The sequence below is a fragment of the Drosophila novamexicana genome, unplaced genomic scaffold (assembly GCF_003285875.2).
Source record: "Drosophila novamexicana strain 15010-1031.04,08,12 unplaced genomic scaffold, DnovRS2.1 tig00000564-arrow-pilon, whole genome shotgun sequence".
NCBI lineage: Eukaryota > Metazoa > Arthropoda > Insecta > Diptera > Drosophilidae > Drosophila > Drosophila novamexicana.
The window spans coordinates 118,159-133,962 of record NW_020824810.1 but is presented as its reverse complement, the minus strand read 5'-3'; the positions used below and the strand labels follow the sequence as shown (position 1 = coordinate 133,962).

At 43.7% G+C, this 15,804-nt stretch overlaps 7 protein-coding genes across 8 annotated transcripts; 5 read left to right on the top strand and 2 right to left on the bottom strand.

Moving 5' to 3' along the window:
• Window positions 1–2,201: 2,201 nt before the first annotated feature.
• LOC115762388 (protein lethal(2)essential for life) lies at window positions 2,202–3,447 on the top strand. 2 transcript variants are annotated; one of them, XM_030704568.1, is made up of 3 exons: window positions 2,202–2,281; window positions 2,436–2,829; window positions 2,908–3,447. In XM_030704568.1, the coding sequence occupies exons 2-3, from the start codon at window positions 2,436–2,438 to the stop codon at window positions 3,081–3,083; spliced, it is 570 nt and encodes a 189-aa protein (XP_030560428.1). In that variant the 5' UTR covers window positions 2,202–2,281; the 3' UTR covers window positions 3,084–3,447. The 2 variants fall into 2 exon arrangements, with proteins under 2 accessions (XP_030560428.1, XP_030560429.1); XM_030704569.1 differs by having other exon boundaries at window positions 2,402–2,829.
• On the bottom strand, window positions 3,376–4,022 carry LOC115762390 (ATPase inhibitor A, mitochondrial). Its single transcript, XM_030704571.1, has 3 exons — window positions 3,940–4,022; window positions 3,594–3,732; window positions 3,376–3,539 (listed from the first exon to the last, which is right to left on the bottom strand). Exons 1-3 carry the CDS (start codon window positions 3,987–3,989, stop codon window positions 3,468–3,470), a joined length of 261 nt encoding a protein of 86 aa, XP_030560431.1. The 5' UTR covers window positions 3,990–4,022; the 3' UTR covers window positions 3,376–3,467.
• A 20-nt stretch (window positions 4,023–4,042) lies between these two features.
• On the bottom strand, window positions 4,043–5,083 carry LOC115762389. Its single transcript, XM_030704570.1, has 3 exons — window positions 4,865–5,083; window positions 4,479–4,770; window positions 4,043–4,414 (listed from the first exon to the last, which is right to left on the bottom strand). Exons 1-3 carry the CDS (start codon window positions 4,915–4,917, stop codon window positions 4,346–4,348), a joined length of 414 nt encoding a protein of 137 aa, XP_030560430.1. The 5' UTR covers window positions 4,918–5,083; the 3' UTR covers window positions 4,043–4,345.
• A 73-nt stretch (window positions 5,084–5,156) lies between these two features.
• Window positions 5,157–6,145, top strand: LOC115762304. The gene has a single exon (XM_030704471.1). The coding sequence runs from the start codon at window positions 5,157–5,159 to the stop codon at window positions 6,108–6,110; it is 954 nt and encodes a 317-aa protein (XP_030560331.1). The 3' UTR covers window positions 6,111–6,145.
• A 258-nt stretch (window positions 6,146–6,403) lies between these two features.
• On the top strand, window positions 6,404–11,783 carry LOC115762386. Its single transcript, XM_030704566.1, has 2 exons — window positions 6,404–9,586; window positions 9,647–11,783. The coding sequence occupies exons 1-2, from the start codon at window positions 6,713–6,715 to the stop codon at window positions 10,886–10,888; spliced, it is 4,116 nt and encodes a 1,371-aa protein (XP_030560426.1). The 5' UTR covers window positions 6,404–6,712; the 3' UTR covers window positions 10,889–11,783.
• A 784-nt stretch (window positions 11,784–12,567) lies between these two features.
• LOC115762387 (acetylcholinesterase) lies at window positions 12,568–14,484 on the top strand. The gene is made up of 4 exons (XM_030704567.1): window positions 12,568–12,657; window positions 12,717–12,842; window positions 12,902–13,122; window positions 13,176–14,484. The coding sequence occupies exons 1-4, from the start codon at window positions 12,586–12,588 to the stop codon at window positions 14,467–14,469; spliced, it is 1,713 nt and encodes a 570-aa protein (XP_030560427.1). The 5' UTR covers window positions 12,568–12,585; the 3' UTR covers window positions 14,470–14,484.
• A 374-nt stretch (window positions 14,485–14,858) lies between these two features.
• On the top strand, window positions 14,859–15,796 carry LOC115762195 (charged multivesicular body protein 6-A). Its single transcript, XM_030704317.1, has 3 exons — window positions 14,859–14,942; window positions 15,010–15,119; window positions 15,178–15,796. Exons 1-3 carry the CDS (start codon window positions 14,868–14,870, stop codon window positions 15,665–15,667), a joined length of 675 nt encoding a protein of 224 aa, XP_030560177.1. The 5' UTR covers window positions 14,859–14,867; the 3' UTR covers window positions 15,668–15,796.
• The last annotated feature ends 8 nt before the right edge of the window (window positions 15,797–15,804 follow it).

Sequence of the window (15,804 nt, the reverse complement as noted above, 5' to 3'; positions counted from 1 at the left end):
TTTACATGAATTTCGACTGAAAATTATGTTGTCAGATTTAGATGCACAATTGAACTAGAGGCCAAACCAATAACAAAAAGACAAACTTTATGGAAATCGGTTGAGTTTTGACCGAGTTATGGGGTTGGGAAATTTCGACCTATGTCTATATGCGATATTTGAGGGTATCATTTTTACATGAATTTCGACTAAAAATTATGTTGTCAGATTTAGATGCACAATTGAACTAGAGGCCAAACCATGAACATAAAGACAAACCTTGTGGAAATCGGTTGAGTTTTGACCGAGTTATGGGGTTGGGAAATTTCGACCTATGTCTATATGAAATAAATCTATATCAGATATTTTAGGGTACCATTTTTACATGAATTTCGACTAAAAATTATGTTGTCAGATTTAGATGCACAATTGAACTAGAGGCCAAAGCAATAACAAAAAGACAAACTTTATGGAAATCGGTTGAGTTTTGACCGAGTTATGGGGTTGGGAAATTTCGGCCTATGTCTATATGCGATATTTGAGGGTATCATTTTTACATGAATTTCGACTAAATATTATGTTGTCAGATTTAGATGCACAATTGAACTAGAGGCCAAACCAATAACAAAAAGACAAACTTTATGGAAATCGGTTGAGTTTTGACCGAGTTATGGGGTTGGGAAATTTCGACCTATGTCTATATGCGATATTTGGGGGTATTATTTTTACATGAATTTCGACTAAATATTATGTTGTCAGATTTAGATGCACAATTGAACTAGAGGCCAAACCAATAACAAAAAGACAAACTTTATGGAAATCGGTTGAGTTTTGACCGAGTTATGGGGTTGGGAAATTTCGACCTATGTCTATATGAAATAAATCTATATCAGATATTTTAGGGTACCATTTTTACATGAATTTCGACTAAAAATTATGTTGTCAGATTTAGATGCACAATTGAACTAGAGGCCAAACCATGAACAAAAAGACCAACCTTATGAAAATCGGTAGAGTTTTGACCGAGTTATGGGGTTGGGAAAATATATATATATATGGCCCAAAATAATGTCAGATTTAAATGCACATTTGCTCAAGAGCTCAAACCATGGACAAAGAGCCAAGCAAACAATTAAAATCCTGAACAGGGAGAGAGAAAGGCAGTCAAAGAGAAAGAGAGAGAGAGAGAGGGTGAGAAAGAGAGGGCAACTGGGAGTAAGTGTTGGAGAGTGTGTGTTAGAGAAAGAGAAAGTAGTAGTAGTAGTATAGAAAGAGAGAGTGAGAGAGCAACATCAACTGAGAATCTCGTAGAAGGGCGATACCTACAAATGCTTAAATATTATTTGTTTGTTTATTAAATGAAAGATCTATGACATTTTTAATACGTCACAGTGTTTGTCTAAGATAAACAGACGCATCGTGACTCAGCAGCAGATTCCTAAAATAGTCCAAAAACTCATTTATTTGCCAAAGTATTTTAATATGTAGCATCAAATATTTCCACAGGTTGAAAATATTTCCTACCAAGCGAATATAAGGCCAAATATAAGGTGTTTCTTTCGCCTGGGAAAAAGACAACAACAAGAACGAAATTGGTTCTAGCAACTTCTGAGGTCTCACTGCTTGCCTCCAAAATGGAAACCTGTGGAAACATATCGGCACATGCCGAATGTTTGAGTAAATTTACTTACATATGTATATACGAAAGAATCTGGTATAGATTTGTAGCGAATTTAAGAAAAATAAATATATATGCATCGTGTGGACTTGTTCAAACACCATTTTTTCCAAATGGTCTGTGGATCATTGAAAATGTTTATAGAAATTTCCATGCATCGCCGTCATAGCAGACGTCGATGTCTTCCCCCAAAAGCAAAATAACAAACAAGAACATTTTCTACCAAAATATTAAGTATACGACGCTCCTTCTATACCCTGTGTATAATTTGCGAAACAAGCTTCCATCTAATTTCTGTAGTTTATTGTTGATCTTAGAATATCTTGCCCTTTGATTTATTTAACCATAAAGTGAGTCATTTTTTTTTACAGGGTATATCATCGTGTCATATTATAGATATCAATCATAGATATAATGCTTGTGGGAGCAAATTCATATGGATGACGCCCGGCTAAAATTAGATGGCAAATACAAATTCATATTTTTAGCACATAGAAGATGTAAACAGTTTGATGTTCCTATAAAACTGAGCAGATTTTCGAAAAGCTCCACAAAAACGCTTCAAACGCGAAACGGAATATACAAGAAAATCAATTCAGCTGTTTTCACAAATAATCAACAAAGGTACAAGGCACAGAATATTAAAAAAATATATATAAAGAAAATTCGCAAAAAAAAAATAGATCGTAAACATTTTCGACTGATCCGTTCGACTAACTGGTGATGTGCATTAATTGCCATTAGCTCTGTCTATCTCTTCTGTTCTCCTGTCACGTAGATGTCCGTTGTGCCTCTAATGTTCCGCGACTGGTGGGATGAGCTTGAATTTCCAATGCGCACCTCGCGCCTCTTGGATCAACACTTTGGCCAGGGTCTGAAGCGGGACGATCTGCTGTCGTCCGTTTGGAACTCACGGCCCACAGTGCTGCGCTCCGGTTACCTGCGTCCCTGGCAGCGTTCGGTCAACAGTCTGCAGAAACAGGAGTCCGGCTCCACGCTGAACATCGATAGCGAAAAGTTTGAGGTCATTTTGGACGTGCAACAGTTCTCGCCCAATGAGATCACTGTGAAAGTCGCCGACAAGTTCGTCATAGTCGAGGGCAAGCACGAGGAGAAGCAGGACGAGCACGGCTTTGTCTCGCGCCAGTTCTCCAGACGCTATCAACTGCCAAGTGAGTACAGCTTTGGGTTGTTAAAGCATGTGCCCTGCTCTAATTGATGATGATTCTTCTTCTTTTTTGTTATCTCAGGTGATGTCAATCCCGACACAGTCACCTCTTCGCTGTCCTCGGATGGTCTGCTGACCATTACGGCGCCCATGAAGAAACTGCCGCCGCCTGCCACGGAGCGCCTGATCCAGATAACACAAACCGGGCCCTCGTCCAAGGAGGACAATGCCAAGAAGGTCGAGACCACAACCACCTAAACGCCATGGACTGTTAAGGTTCTCGCTCGCTTCTCTCCAAAGGAGCGTTATGAGCAACTACATTATTTTTTATACGAATATATGAGAATTAGAATTAGCGTAAACCTTGTATTAAATATAAATTCAAAAGTGAAATGAATGTCGAGAATTAAAGATGTTTTAGGGCAAAAGTACTTTCGATACGAATCACAAAATAAACCAAGGCAGATTCTTCGAAAAGAACTCTTGATCATATCAGATCAGAGATATAGTACATACATATAAAAAACTGATCCGTATAACTTGCCAAATGCATACGGAAGTGTATGCGAAATTTATTCGAATAATTTCCACATAGAAAATTATGAAACAATACTATAAACTAGAAATTCGAGCATCTATTAATCATTTCTTGGCGGTCACATCGGGCGTCTTGTTGTCGGTTTTGTTCTTCAGATTCTTAAGCTGTTCCTTTTGCTGGAACCGAAAATCATATAATGGAATGCCATATACATAGGACTAGAGACAGACCTGCTTGTGAAAGAACTGCTCCTCGTGCGCCGCTTCCATTTTGCCAAAGGAGCCGCCGGCCTCGCGTATGGCGCCGCCGCCGCCTCCACCCTTGCCGGCACCGCAGCCCAGTTCTCCGACATGCGACATTTTCAGATGCCTGGCAAATAGTTGATATAGTATATATATAGTTAGACTCGAACTTGCTTGCAATAGTTATTTATAAGTATGCAGTTGGCAATTAAGAGGCGCAAGCTTATGCAATGCCTTCTTGAAATATTTCGCTAAGTTATGCGTTTCTTATTCGTTTTTTATTTATAAATACACACACACACACACACACACTAGGCTATTTTATGGAACTTACTGAATTTGCTTTGGATACAGGCTCTGACTGAGGCGACGCAATGTAAACATATTGATTTATATACCGGCTGTGTCTATATAGTATATTATTTAACAAATATACGTTGAGTGATGAATAATGCTCTTTATTTCAAGGTATTATGAAAAAAAAACTCAGCTGCGTTTTGTTGTATTCATGCATTGTCGAGGATGCCAACTTGTGTCAATCACGAATGACTATAACGGTCCAAATTTAATTGAATTGAATTTATAGAATAGAAAATGGTTTTTAGAATTGCAATATTGAATAATTGCGATTGTTTTGGGCTTGCGCAGAAAACGAAATTTAAATAACAAAAATTAATAAACAGTCCACATCGGTTGTATCTATACGATTTATAAACTAGTCGTGTGCAATTTGATGCAGTCTAAGGCTCCTCATCGCCGGAGTCATGGTCCTTATCGCGATTGTTCAAGGCCTTTAAGCATTCGGTGCTCTGCAACAGGCATTCGAATGAATTTCTTTTGTTAGATAGTACATTAATATATATAGATACGTGCCTCATTCATAAAGAAGGCCTCTTCGTGTACGTCCTTGTATTTGTTAATACATGTGGTATTATAGAGGGCTGCGTGATCTAGGGTTCGTTGGTATTCCTCCCATTTGCGTAAGTGGTCCGCATTCTTGGAGGTTTCAATGTGTTTGCGTATATTGCACATAAGTCCTTGATTGATTGAGCTAAAATATTCCTCTTCTTTTATGCCACCTTGCATCTTTCCTAATCCGCCGCCCAGCAGGAACACATTCGGCATGTTGCTCTTCGTCTCTGAGTAACGTCTATTAGAACATTGTCTTCAAAAACAAAAACAAAAAAAAAAAAAATGAATGAATGATTTGAAAAAAATGCAATTAAATGCAATGCATTTTGTGAGAGTTATGGGCTTACGCGTAATTTAGATTTACGGTTTGTGTACGGGCAAACAAACCAGCGGGAAACATTTTTTCGTATTTAATATATTTGAATGTTTGATACGATATTAAAAACTTTCTGGTTGTAAACGAATGCTAAAGGCATCTAAATTTACTGTCAGTGAAGGTAGAACAAAATACAAATTTTGTAAAATGAAAGTAGCAATAAAAAACATCACAGAACTCCGCGAAAACTACATCCCGATATCGGTAAGTCACTATTGAGTCGATTGTTGTTGTGGAGTAAATTAAATAATATATAAATTCCAATGCGTCCGTTCACCAAAGACAGCCAACCAGTGGTAATCAAAGGTAGACGTAAGTCGAAACTGGAGGCGCCCAAATCAAAATCAGCGGCTGCGCTCGTCAAACGCAAAAACCGCAATGCACGAAGGAAACATAACGATGGCGCCGATGATTTGGCCAAGGAGCCGCCATGTCAGTTTGTTCCTGTGCGGCGCAAGCCGCTCGGTGAATATATGAATCTGGAGGGACCGCCGGTCGCATCGCCCTCACCATCATTGCAGGGCATGCGGATGAGTTATGCGGCCGCTGTCCAAACTGGTCTTGGTGTGAAAGTAATGATATCGCCGCGTTTAAAAAAATCGAATAAGCCTGGCAAGGGCAAAGCCATTAAGATAACTGCTGATACAAAGTTTCGGATATTTGATGAACAACCCAAGCCGCATATTGTCCGTGTCGATCCAAAAGTGTTTCGGGCTGATGTTGAGCAGAACAGAGCTAGATTGAAGAGCTGCAAATCAAAAAAGCCGATCACCCAAAAGGCTAGCAAATCGCTAATTAAACTAAATGCCAAAACTGAACCTGATGACGCTGATATTAAAGCGCTTGAATTGAAATTCAAAAGACTGGCATGCAATGTAGCAGGTACTGCTACAGTTGCGGCTGTGCAAACGGCTAGAAATTTGAATTCAATTCAGGGCAATTCTTTAACGGCGTCGAATGGTCAAGTGAAGCACAACAAATTGAAATCGCCGCCGGCATTTGTGGATTCTGTTAGCTATATAAGTTTTCATCATGAGCGATTGCATCGTTTAATCAAAAATCAAAGCATTTGCGTCATATGCTTACAATCGCCAGAGCCAATGAAGGTACCACAGTTTGAGGACAAGCATTTTAAATATCTCGAGGAAGCTGCACTTTTGGCACAAAATCGCACCATGCTACGCCTATGGCTGAACTCTGATCAACTGATATGCTAGTAAACATTTTTCAGACAGATAAATTTTAAAAGTTATATTAGTTATATTGTGTGTTCTAAGTTATGCCTGTTGACAAAACCAAATTTAAATGAAACGGCCATAATAAACTTGGCCTGCCAACGCAACGGCCGATAAAATAGTATTTTATAGCTAAATAGCTACTAAAAAAAACAAATTCAACCAAAAAACGAAAAAAAAATACTGCAACAAAAAAATACCGTGTGTACTATTTGTATATCGATAAAGTAGTACATATTTAGTGTATCATGGCCTGGTCACACTAGTTGTGTTTAGGTTGATTATTTTCCTTATTTTGCGTGTAAAATGTTGTGTGGTGAAAAGCGCAATTTACTTGCAATGCTTATGTAGTTTTCCAACCAGCTAGTGGCCAATGTGCAAGCCAATAATGTTAACCGTTTGACGGCATTACACCAACTGCATGGCAGCGCCTGTCTAGCCAAACAGCAGCCCAGCAAAGTGAAGGCGTGTGAACGAGCGAGCGAGCGAGCGAGCGAACGTGTGAGCGAAGAGTGGAGAGGAGCGGAGTGTGGAGTGCGGAGCGGAGCGCAGCGCGTTTTCTGTGTGTTTTGTGTGTGTATATAATGGACAAGTTAAAAAACAACAACAAAGAACATGCAGTTATTGCATCAATTGAGTGCTCCTATACCAATGCTGCTGACGCCGATGTGGATGTGGAGAGCAACAAGAGCACGCCCACACCATATTTTACGCCCCTGGAGTATTTGCAGACCTCCTTTGAGTTCCCATCACCCACAACAGCAGCAGCAGCCGCTGAGCCCGCACGAGCCTGCGATGAGGAGCCACTTTATACACCCAAACAGTTTACAATTTGCAATCCCAAACAGCAGCAGCAGCCAACACAACAATTGCCGCAATCGCCGACGACGCTGAATCGTAAATTCAAGCGATTCTCTTTATATGATCGCCGTTCGTGCTCGCCGCAGGACGGACGCATCTTTGCCAACAAGGAAAATACAATACCAAAAAAATGCAGCACCGATAACGATCACGATAGTTTGTATTTATCGAAAAGCGAACACAACTCACCCACAATCCTTTTTAGAGATGACAGCTCAACGACAACCACAACAACAACAACACCAAACCTCCTTAACGACTCGAGCCGCCTTAGCTACTCACCCAAACTGCTCGCCTCTATAAATAATCTAAATTTGAATCATTCACTTGGCGGTTCACCGCTAAACATCATCAATTCGGCGGGCTATAAAAATGGCAATTTCTTTCGCTTTCCCGAAATCGATCATGTGGTGCAGGATATGGTGCCGCCCGCAACTGCTGCTCTGGCAGCCGAGGAACCGGACAATCAGCAGCAAGCAAATGCTGTCGCTGTGGCCCAACTGCAGCAGGAGGCGGGTCGCCGCAATCGTAAGAACAAAAATAATCTCACCATACGCATCACAGACGTGCAGCTGGCCAGCAAAGGCAGCCCAGCACAGCCGGCAACGCCATCAACGCTGGCCAAGCCAAAGACGCCCACCATTAAGTGCACCAAAGAGAAGGCACGCTCCCTGGACTCGGCTGCCAACGAGACGGAGCTGTCGATTGTGGTGCATCACATAAATGAATCTCATGATATGTCCGCGCCGGGCAGCAGCAGTGGTCATGCCAATGCGAGCAATATGCTCATGCAGCCAAGTGCCTCCAGTCTGTACTCCACCTCGCTATCCCGGCTGGACACGCAACAGTCGCTGCAATGTCGTCGCACCACGCGCCGCAAATCTCCCGGTCTGAACAACAGCGATTGGCAGATGTATCATCGGAAACAAAATCCATATCAGAGTTCGCTGGACACGGATGAACTGAGGTCGGCGTCCAGCACGGACAGCAACGGTGGCAAATTCTCGTTGGGCGCCAACCTGGCGCCGCGCAGCGCACACAAACTGAATCCGATGCTGCACTCATCGAGCACCAATTTAAAAACGCTGCCCGAGTGTCTCACACTCGTGGAGTTTACACCAATTGTCGGCATGGAATCGCCATTCAAGCAAAAGTCCATGGACTTGCCCGGCAGTGGCCACATGCAGGCCAAGAGCATGGCCAGCTCTATGAATCTGCTGCAACGTCGCGGCTCCAATCACAGCCTCACACTGAATCTGCACAGCTCCTGTGGCAATCTGATGAACAGCGGCCTGAGCGTATCCAATTACAGTTTGGGCTCGGTTAGCAACTCCAAGTCCAGCTGCAATCTGGAGCAGCAGCAGCAGCAACAGCTCCAGCCGCCGTCGCAGCAACATCAGCAACAGCAGCAACAGCCGCACAATCAATTAACTGTCGCTGCGGGCAGCGCGCAGTGCACGCGCCAGGGCTTGTTCCGGCGGCGCGGCTCTAATCACAGCATCACACTAAAGACAAACAACACGACAAACTCGTGCGGCGAGCTTAACTCCATGGCCAATCAGACGCCCAGCCATGTGGCGACGACGCCCAAGCGCGGCCTGCTCGAGCGGCGCGGCAGCAATCAAAGCCTGACGCTCAACATGAGCGGCCAGCTAATTGGTGGAGTTGGCGTCGCTGCAGACCAGTTGCAGCCCAAGTTGACCGTGTGCAGCTGTGGTGCCGCCAATACCGCCCAATCGCCGCATCAGCGCAAGTTCTTCAGCACGGAGAATCTGAACAGCAATCGTGGCGGCAATAGTTCGCAGTATTTGGACTTTAGCAGCAAGCAGCCGCTGTGCTTTGGCTCCGCTTCGGATTTGCAGCCCAGCGAGCAGTCGAAGAACAAGTCGCCGGCGGCTCATGCAGAGCCCGGCGTTGTTCTGTGCAGCTGTGCGGCTGGTGGTGGAGGCGGCGGTGTCGGTGGTGTCGGTGTGGGCGTGGGCGTGGGCATACGCAACATTATGACACGTCCGCTCTCGCCGCAAACGACCAGCGAGGAATTCAAAATCTATTTGGCCAGCATACAGATGCTGCAGAGTGCCTCGAATCCGCTCAATCAATACGATTTGATCAAGCTGAATCATGTTTTCGATGACAGCTATAAGGTGAACTTGGAGCAGCCGCCGGTGTTAGTGCTGGGACGCGATGAGAGCGGCACGCCCACAAATCAGGTGCCACCCACATCAGAGGATAGCGAACTGTTGGCCATGTACCAAGCGGTGGTCAAGCGTATTGTAACGCCTCTGCCCCAGCTGAGCGACGATGAACAGAAGCGCATATTCCGTGATCTGCACAAGGAATTCTGGGATTTGCCGCTAAATCATCAGGAGAAGCCGATGGTGTTTGGCTCGCAGACAAAGAATCGCTACAAAACGATTTTGCCCAATGAACATTCACGCGTGCTGCTCGAGAGCGAGGCCACGGAGCTATTGAATCTGCAACAGCAGCACCAGCAGAGCTGCCTGCTGCAGCCACAAACCAGCAGCGAGGAGCTAATCAGCAAAACAACGCTACTGGCCAATAAGGATTTGCCCTACATCAATGCCAATTACATCAAGGTAAGCCTGAAAGATGCCATAGTCCAATCCAAATATATTTATCACCAATTTCGCTTCCAGGGCCCGGACTATGTGTCCAAGTGCTATGTGGCCTCGCAGGGTCCTCTGCCCAATACGATTTTCGAGTTTTGGCTAATGATCTATCAGAATACGCAGCGTTATATACGCCGCTGCATGGACGGCGGCGGCAGTAGTAGTCCGCATGTGGACAGGACGCACATCTTGCAGCAGTACTATCAAAAGATCGTAATGCTCACCAATTTCACGGAATGCAATCGGCAAAAGTGCGCCATTTATTTTCCCATTGAGCTAAATGAAATTTTTGCGGTTGCCGCCAAGGGTGAAGTCTTTGAGCTGAGCGCGCTGGCACGCGACTACTTTGAGCCGCATCTGCTGCCAACGCTGGACAGTGTCGAGTGTGGAGTCACTTCAAGTGAGCTGCAGCAACCGGCAACCGAACGGGAGTTAAACAATCGCTGGCACATAGCCATTGATTCGGTTAAAGTGATGCTGAGCGAATCATTGCGACGCACTTTGCCCGCCGATGGCAGTTTCTTTTTGGCCAAAAATGTGGGCATTGTGCGACGCAATGGCTATTCCGTGCGCAAACTGGTCGTGCTCTATTGCATCAATGTACCGGAGAGCGCGGGTCGGCTGGAGTATTATTTGCAAAAGATCTGCTGCTATCATTATTGGTATCCGGATTGGCCGGATCATCATTCGCCGCGGGATATTAATACGCTGCTGGACACCTGCCTGCATGTGCTCAATCTGGGCAAATGTGAGTCGGAGTTTGATAATTATGATGACAAGCGTTACACGCGCAATGCCCATTTGAGCGCCCAGCGTCTGGAGATCTACAAGCAGGACATCTTCAATGCGGTGCAACCGTTGCCGGTGATACACTGCTCGGCGGGCATTGGACGCACCGGTTGCTTTACGGCCATACTGAATGCGGTGCGCCAGCTGCGACAATCCCTTGCCTATTCGCTGACGGGCATGCTAAACCGAACGCTGACCATGGCAGATGTGGAGGCCATACAGAATGTCCGAGATGCGGATACAGAGTCCAGCTTTAGCTGCAATACGATCTTGCACATACAGCACATTGTCGAGCAGCCGGATGCGGTTAGTTTTGATCAGCTGCCCAAGATGCCGGACATATTTGTGGATATTCTGGGCATTGTTTGCAATTTGCGGCTGCAACGCGGCGGCATGGTGCAAAACTCGGAACAATATGAGCTAATACATCGGGCCATTTGTCTCTATTTGAAGCGCACTTTGGCGCTGCGACGTTTTTAGATTAGATAATTACCATAAAGATGACAATTTTGATCAAGATGATGATTAAGATATAGTTGTAGATGACAATGACGATGATGATGAGGAAGAAGAACAAAACACCAATTTACTATTTGTAAAAGAAGCAAATTTTGTGAAACTTATTTTAAAGGCAAAACAAAAAAAAAGAAAAACAACAACAACAAATGCGAATAACCATGGCTAAAAGAGTCTCGAACATATAAACTTATATACAACAAATATGGCATAGAGAAGATATGTTCTCAATGTTTGCTATATAAGCTTATTATCTATTATCTACACATTATTATGATTACGATTACTTATTATCATTATTATTATAAATGTTTATTAAGTGTTTTTTGGATGTATGTATGTTCAATGTGGTGTGCATGTATCTATGTACATAAGTGTAAATGTTTTCATTATTTTTCGGTGTGAGCAAACAAACAGAACACAAATATGCTTAAAAACAACAACAACAACAACTAAAACTAAAACTAAAGTTAATTATCCTTATTAATTACCTTATCTAACAAGCTGGCCTTTGGCAACAGGACAACAACAACAAGAACAACAGAAACAACAATGGTGAGTTGGTAAAAACCGTTTGGAAAACGTGAAAAGCTCAAACCCTTTATCAAGTTGTCTCGGAGCCTGCTCCGTTTCTAACTGACTAAAACACCAATTTTCACGGCTTTCGAACTGCCAGCTCGACCCTTGTTGTTGCTGCTGTGCGTCGTTTCACCCCATAGTTACAGCTAGAGTTCTTTCATGACAAAAACAAAAACAAAGGCAAAACAATTATATTGGAGAAAAACAAAAATGGAAATTTGAAAACTTGTATTAATGTTTATGCAATGGAACTAGTCAAATAAAACTTAGAAACATTTTAAATGTAATTATAAATGTGTAAAACGAATGCGTTTCAATGGAACTTGAGTTGGGCTCCAGTTGTTTAAGTAATCTATAGTTCTATAATTTTTTTGTTGTTAATTTTCCCTCATTTTATTTTGTGAGTTAACGGAGAGAATGATTTATTTATTATTTTTAGAAGTTATTTAAAATTTACTCAATTTTAACCTAGAAGAGAATTTTGCTTTCCTTTTTTGTAACTGCGATAGAAATTAATTGATGCTAATTTAATTATATATATGTATTTTAGACGTGTGTATATCAGTCCGTTGTGCCCGTCTAAGGGTTAAAGTCAAATCAGCTGGTTTTGTCTGTGCAAAACGAATGCGTTTTAATGGATCCTGGTTGGGGAATTCGTAAAGTTAAGTAAACGCCTCTCAATTTTTTTAATCAACTTTCCCTTATTTAATTTTGTAAGGAGAGAATTATTTATTTATCAGTTTTGGTAGTTATTCAAGAATTATCCAATTTTAGACTCGAAGCTAACTTTCCTTTCTTGTTTATCTCTGCCATACAAATTAGTTAAAGCTAGAATAATTTTTTTTTTATAATTCTCATAAAATTGCCGCATCATTATTGAATTAGCTTACTCATGATGATTCCGCTAGAGATTTTATTCATGCCTGTGTGTGTGTATCAGCCCGTCGTGCCCGTCTAAGGGTTAAAGTCAAATCAGCTGGTTTTGTTTGTGCGTCGTCTAAAGTTCATTTTTTAAACAGGTTTCGCTTTCGGACCGAAATTACATAGTGATTAGATTTTGTTTGTAGACCTAAGTTCCAATTATGTGGGCCTTCAGCACACTTCGCCGCGGACAGTATTCAATCAGTTGCCTCCGATTATTCAGCAACATGAGGGTAAGCCAAATAACATCAGGAAACAGTTGGTTACCTTAGTTGTTTTTCTCAATGTGCAGGTGAAGGTGCCTGTGAACCAGGGCGTTGTGGTTGGACAACGGCAACAGCTGCCAAGTGGCCTGCAATACGAGAGCTTTCTGGGCGTGCCGTATGCACAGCCTCCAGTGGGAGAGCTTCGCTTTCGGGTGAGTGCTACGCACAAGGAACCACTTGCAAACACTTGGTAACTTCTTGCTCCACTTAGAGCCCTGTGCCCCTGGCGCGTTTCAAGGAGCACGAGCTAGACTGCAGCAAAGAAGGCGACGTCTCGCACCAGCGTGATCCGTTCACCCAAGAAGTGATTGGCTCCGAGAACTGCCTCTTTCTCAATGTGTATGTGCCCAAGGGCAAGTCAGAGAAGCCGCTGCCCGTCATGGTGTGGATTCATGGTGGTGGCTTCTGGTTTGGCAATGGCAACAGTGACTAGTAAGTGAATCCCTGCAAATTTAGATGCATCATTATCCTAACTCCATTTGCAGTCACTTTCCTGCGCAGCTAATGCAAGAGGAGGTCATTGTGGTTACCCTGAACTATCGTCTGGGTGCTTTGGGCTTTCTCTGCTTACCCGAGGCGGGCATACACGGCAATGCAGGTCTGAAGGATCAGCGACTGGCATTGCAGTGGGTACAGGATAACATTGCCAACTTCAATGGTGATCCACAGAATGTGACACTTTTCGGGGAGAGCGCTGGCGCTGCTGCAGTGCATCTGCACACATATGCATCGCATGCCAACAAGCTGTTCCACAAAGCTATCATACAGAGCGGCACAGGTAACGCGGAGTGGGTATTCCAGCAGGATGCTCCGCACAAGGCACGCCGTCTAGGTGAACTGCTGCAAGGCAAGAATATTGAGCAGGCTAGCGGCCTGCTGGAATTCCTGCAGTCCAACGCGGTGACTCCATTGGGCATGCTAGCGAAAACCTTGGATGTGCTGACGGCTGATGAGCGACGTCGCGGCTTGCCACTGGCCTTTAAGCCAGTTATCGAAGATCCAAGCAGTCAGGATAGCTTCATAAATACGCAATTTCTGGACCTGCTGCATGAGAAGGAGCGTCTGCGTGGCATGCCCTTGTTGATGGGCTATAACTCTGGCGAGGGCATAGCCATGGTTGCCAATGCTCGGCGCAAGTTGGAGCTCTACAATGAAGATCTGGCGCGAGTGGTGCCGCGCAATTTGGTGGAAAACCCCAAGGCGCCAGAGGCATTCGAAGCGGCCGAGGACATGCGTCAATTCTACTTTAACGGGCAGACAGTCGCGCCCGAGCGGCTCGACAACCTGGCCGATTTGTTCACTGATTATCATTTCAACATCGACATGCAGCACGCTGCAGAGATTCATGCCAACTGCCAGCGCACTGCCCCATTGTATTTCTATCGCTTCGACTATGTGGGCGGCAGGAATATGTACAAGCGCATTTTCCAGGCGGAGAAACTGCGTGGAGCATCGCATGCCGATGAACTTTCCTATATATTCCAAATGGTGGATGACGATTCAACGCTGGAACCAGAGGATGCCAAAATGACTGAGCGCATGTGTCAGCTATGGGCTAACTTTGCTAAAAATGGAAAGCCATTGGACAGCTGGACGCCAGTGCAAAGGCAAGAGAGGGGTGCCAATGGCGTGCTCGAGCCCTTCCAATTGGACTATATGCTACTCGATCGGGAGTGCAAAATGCAGCGAAACCCAGATGCAGAGCGTATGGATTTCTGGCGTAGCATGTACAAGAGATATAGGTCCCAATGCTATGACGCGATGAGAGCAAAATTATAACGGATATATTTAAAAAATAAATAAATATACTCATAATATTTCGAATTTCAATAATAACTTATGAGAACTTATCGATATATTTTTGTAGTATTTTTGAAATACTGATAGCTCGATACTGGCGGCCATACTGAAAGTTTGAAGATCAATCAGCTGTCTATTTGTGCGTCGAAAGATCGGTTTAAAGTTGTAAAGTTATTAACAAGAAAAATTGTTTAAAGAAATATATCTGTTAAAATATATATGCTCATTAAAATTACAAATTCAATAGTTTTTTTAATTTAAATAATATCGATATGCTGAGCAGTATTTATATACCAAAAGTTCAGTCGTGAGCGATAGTAATATATCGAGAGAGTAAAACATATCGATAGCAAGTCGTTGCCTATTGCAAGTTAGTCATGGGTGCATTGTTTGGGAAATCTAGCAAAAAGACAGCTCCTAGTCGGATTACGGACCACGACAAGGCCGTTCTGGTAAGTACAACTTCTTGTCCAGCTGTATGTGCAACGTTACATATGCTAATCCCTTGGTAAACCGTAGCAATTGAAGCAGCAACGGGATCGTCTGAAACAGTACCAGAAGCGCATCGAACTGCAGCTCGAAAATGATAGACTGCTCGCCAAGAAGTGCCTGCAGCAGGGCAGAAAGGAGTAAGCAGCAACTGTAATGTACCAAAGCAACTTGATTAAACCAAGAAATCCATTTTAGCCGCGCCAAGCTGTTGCTGCGCAAAAAGAAGTATCAGGAAAGTTTGCTCTCGAACGCCGACAAACAGCTGGACAACTTGGAGAAGTTGGCCGCCGATTTAGAATTTGCGCAGGTGGAAATGAAGGTGCTGGATGGCTTGAAGCAGGGCAATGCTGCCTTAAAGAAGGTGCACGACATGCTCGACATAAACGAGGTTGAGAAGATTATGGACGAAACACGCGAGGGCATTGAAAAGCAACAGGAGATTGATGCCATACTAACGGATGTGTTGACCCAACAAGACGAGGACGATGTGCTCGCCGAGCTCGATGCGCTGGAGGCTGAAGAGCAGCGAGTACAATTGCCCGATGTGCCCAGCGAAGAATTGCCAGCCACACCAGCTGCAGCAGCAGCGGATGACCTTGAGGATGAGGAGGACGAGCAGGAGACAGCTGCAACCAAAACGACCAAAGTAAAGGACAGTGCAAAAAAGGTGCTGGTGGAAGCCTGAAACCAATGCCATTTACTTTATTCATCGAACTAAGCATAACCTTTGTATGTATGTAAATCCCATGTACGTATGAGTCCTTTGTGAAACACATATATTTTTATATAAGATTATTTCCAATCAGACTCGGCAGCTGTTGT

Bases quoted from the DNA above. Each gene is read 5' to 3' on its own strand.
- LOC115762388 (XM_030704568.1), top strand. From the start codon at position 2,436: ATGTCCGTTGTGCCTCTAATGTTCCGCGACTGGTGGGATGAGCTTGAA. The intron at 2,830-2,907 runs GTGAGTACAGCT...TTGTTATCTCAG, and splicing joins CAGACGCTATCAACTGCCAA to GTGATGTCAATCCCGACACA.
- LOC115762195 (XM_030704317.1), top strand. From the start codon at position 14,868: ATGGGTGCATTGTTTGGGAAATCTAGCAAAAAGACAGCTCCTAGTCGG. The intron at 14,943-15,009 runs GTAAGTACAACT...GGTAAACCGTAG, and splicing joins ACCACGACAAGGCCGTTCTG to CAATTGAAGCAGCAACGGGA. The intron at 15,120-15,177 runs GTAAGCAGCAAC...AATCCATTTTAG, and splicing joins CTGCAGCAGGGCAGAAAGGA to CCGCGCCAAGCTGTTGCTGC.
- LOC115762387 (XM_030704567.1), top strand. From the start codon at position 12,586: ATGTGGGCCTTCAGCACACTTCGCCGCGGACAGTATTCAATCAGTTGC. The intron at 12,658-12,716 runs GTAAGCCAAATA...CTCAATGTGCAG, and splicing joins GATTATTCAGCAACATGAGG to GTGAAGGTGCCTGTGAACCA. The intron at 12,843-12,901 runs GTGAGTGCTACG...TGCTCCACTTAG, and splicing joins TGGGAGAGCTTCGCTTTCGG to AGCCCTGTGCCCCTGGCGCG.
- LOC115762389 (XM_030704570.1), bottom strand. From the start codon at position 4,917: ATGTTTCCCGCTGGTTTGTTTGCCCGTACACAAACCGTAAATCTAAAT. The intron at 4,771-4,864 runs GTAAGCCCATAA...TTGTTTTTGAAG, and splicing joins ACCGTAAATCTAAATTACGC to ACAATGTTCTAATAGACGTT. The intron at 4,415-4,478 runs GCACGTATCTAT...TGCCTGTTGCAG, and splicing joins AGGCCTTCTTTATGAATGAG to AGCACCGAATGCTTAAAGGC.
- LOC115762304 (XM_030704471.1), top strand. From the start codon at position 5,157: ATGCGTCCGTTCACCAAAGACAGCCAACCAGTGGTAATCAAAGGTAGA.
- LOC115762390 (XM_030704571.1), bottom strand. From the start codon at position 3,989: ATGTTTACATTGCGTCGCCTCAGTCAGAGCCTGTATCCAAAGCAAATT. The intron at 3,733-3,939 runs GTAAGTTCCATA...ACTATTTGCCAG, and splicing joins CTGTATCCAAAGCAAATTCA to GCATCTGAAAATGTCGCATG. The intron at 3,540-3,593 runs GTCTGTCTCTAG...TTTCGGTTCCAG, and splicing joins AGCAGTTCTTTCACAAGCAG to CAAAAGGAACAGCTTAAGAA.
- LOC115762386 (XM_030704566.1), top strand. From the start codon at position 6,713: ATGGACAAGTTAAAAAACAACAACAAAGAACATGCAGTTATTGCATCA. The intron at 9,587-9,646 runs GTAAGCCTGAAA...TTTCGCTTCCAG, and splicing joins TCAATGCCAATTACATCAAG to GGCCCGGACTATGTGTCCAA.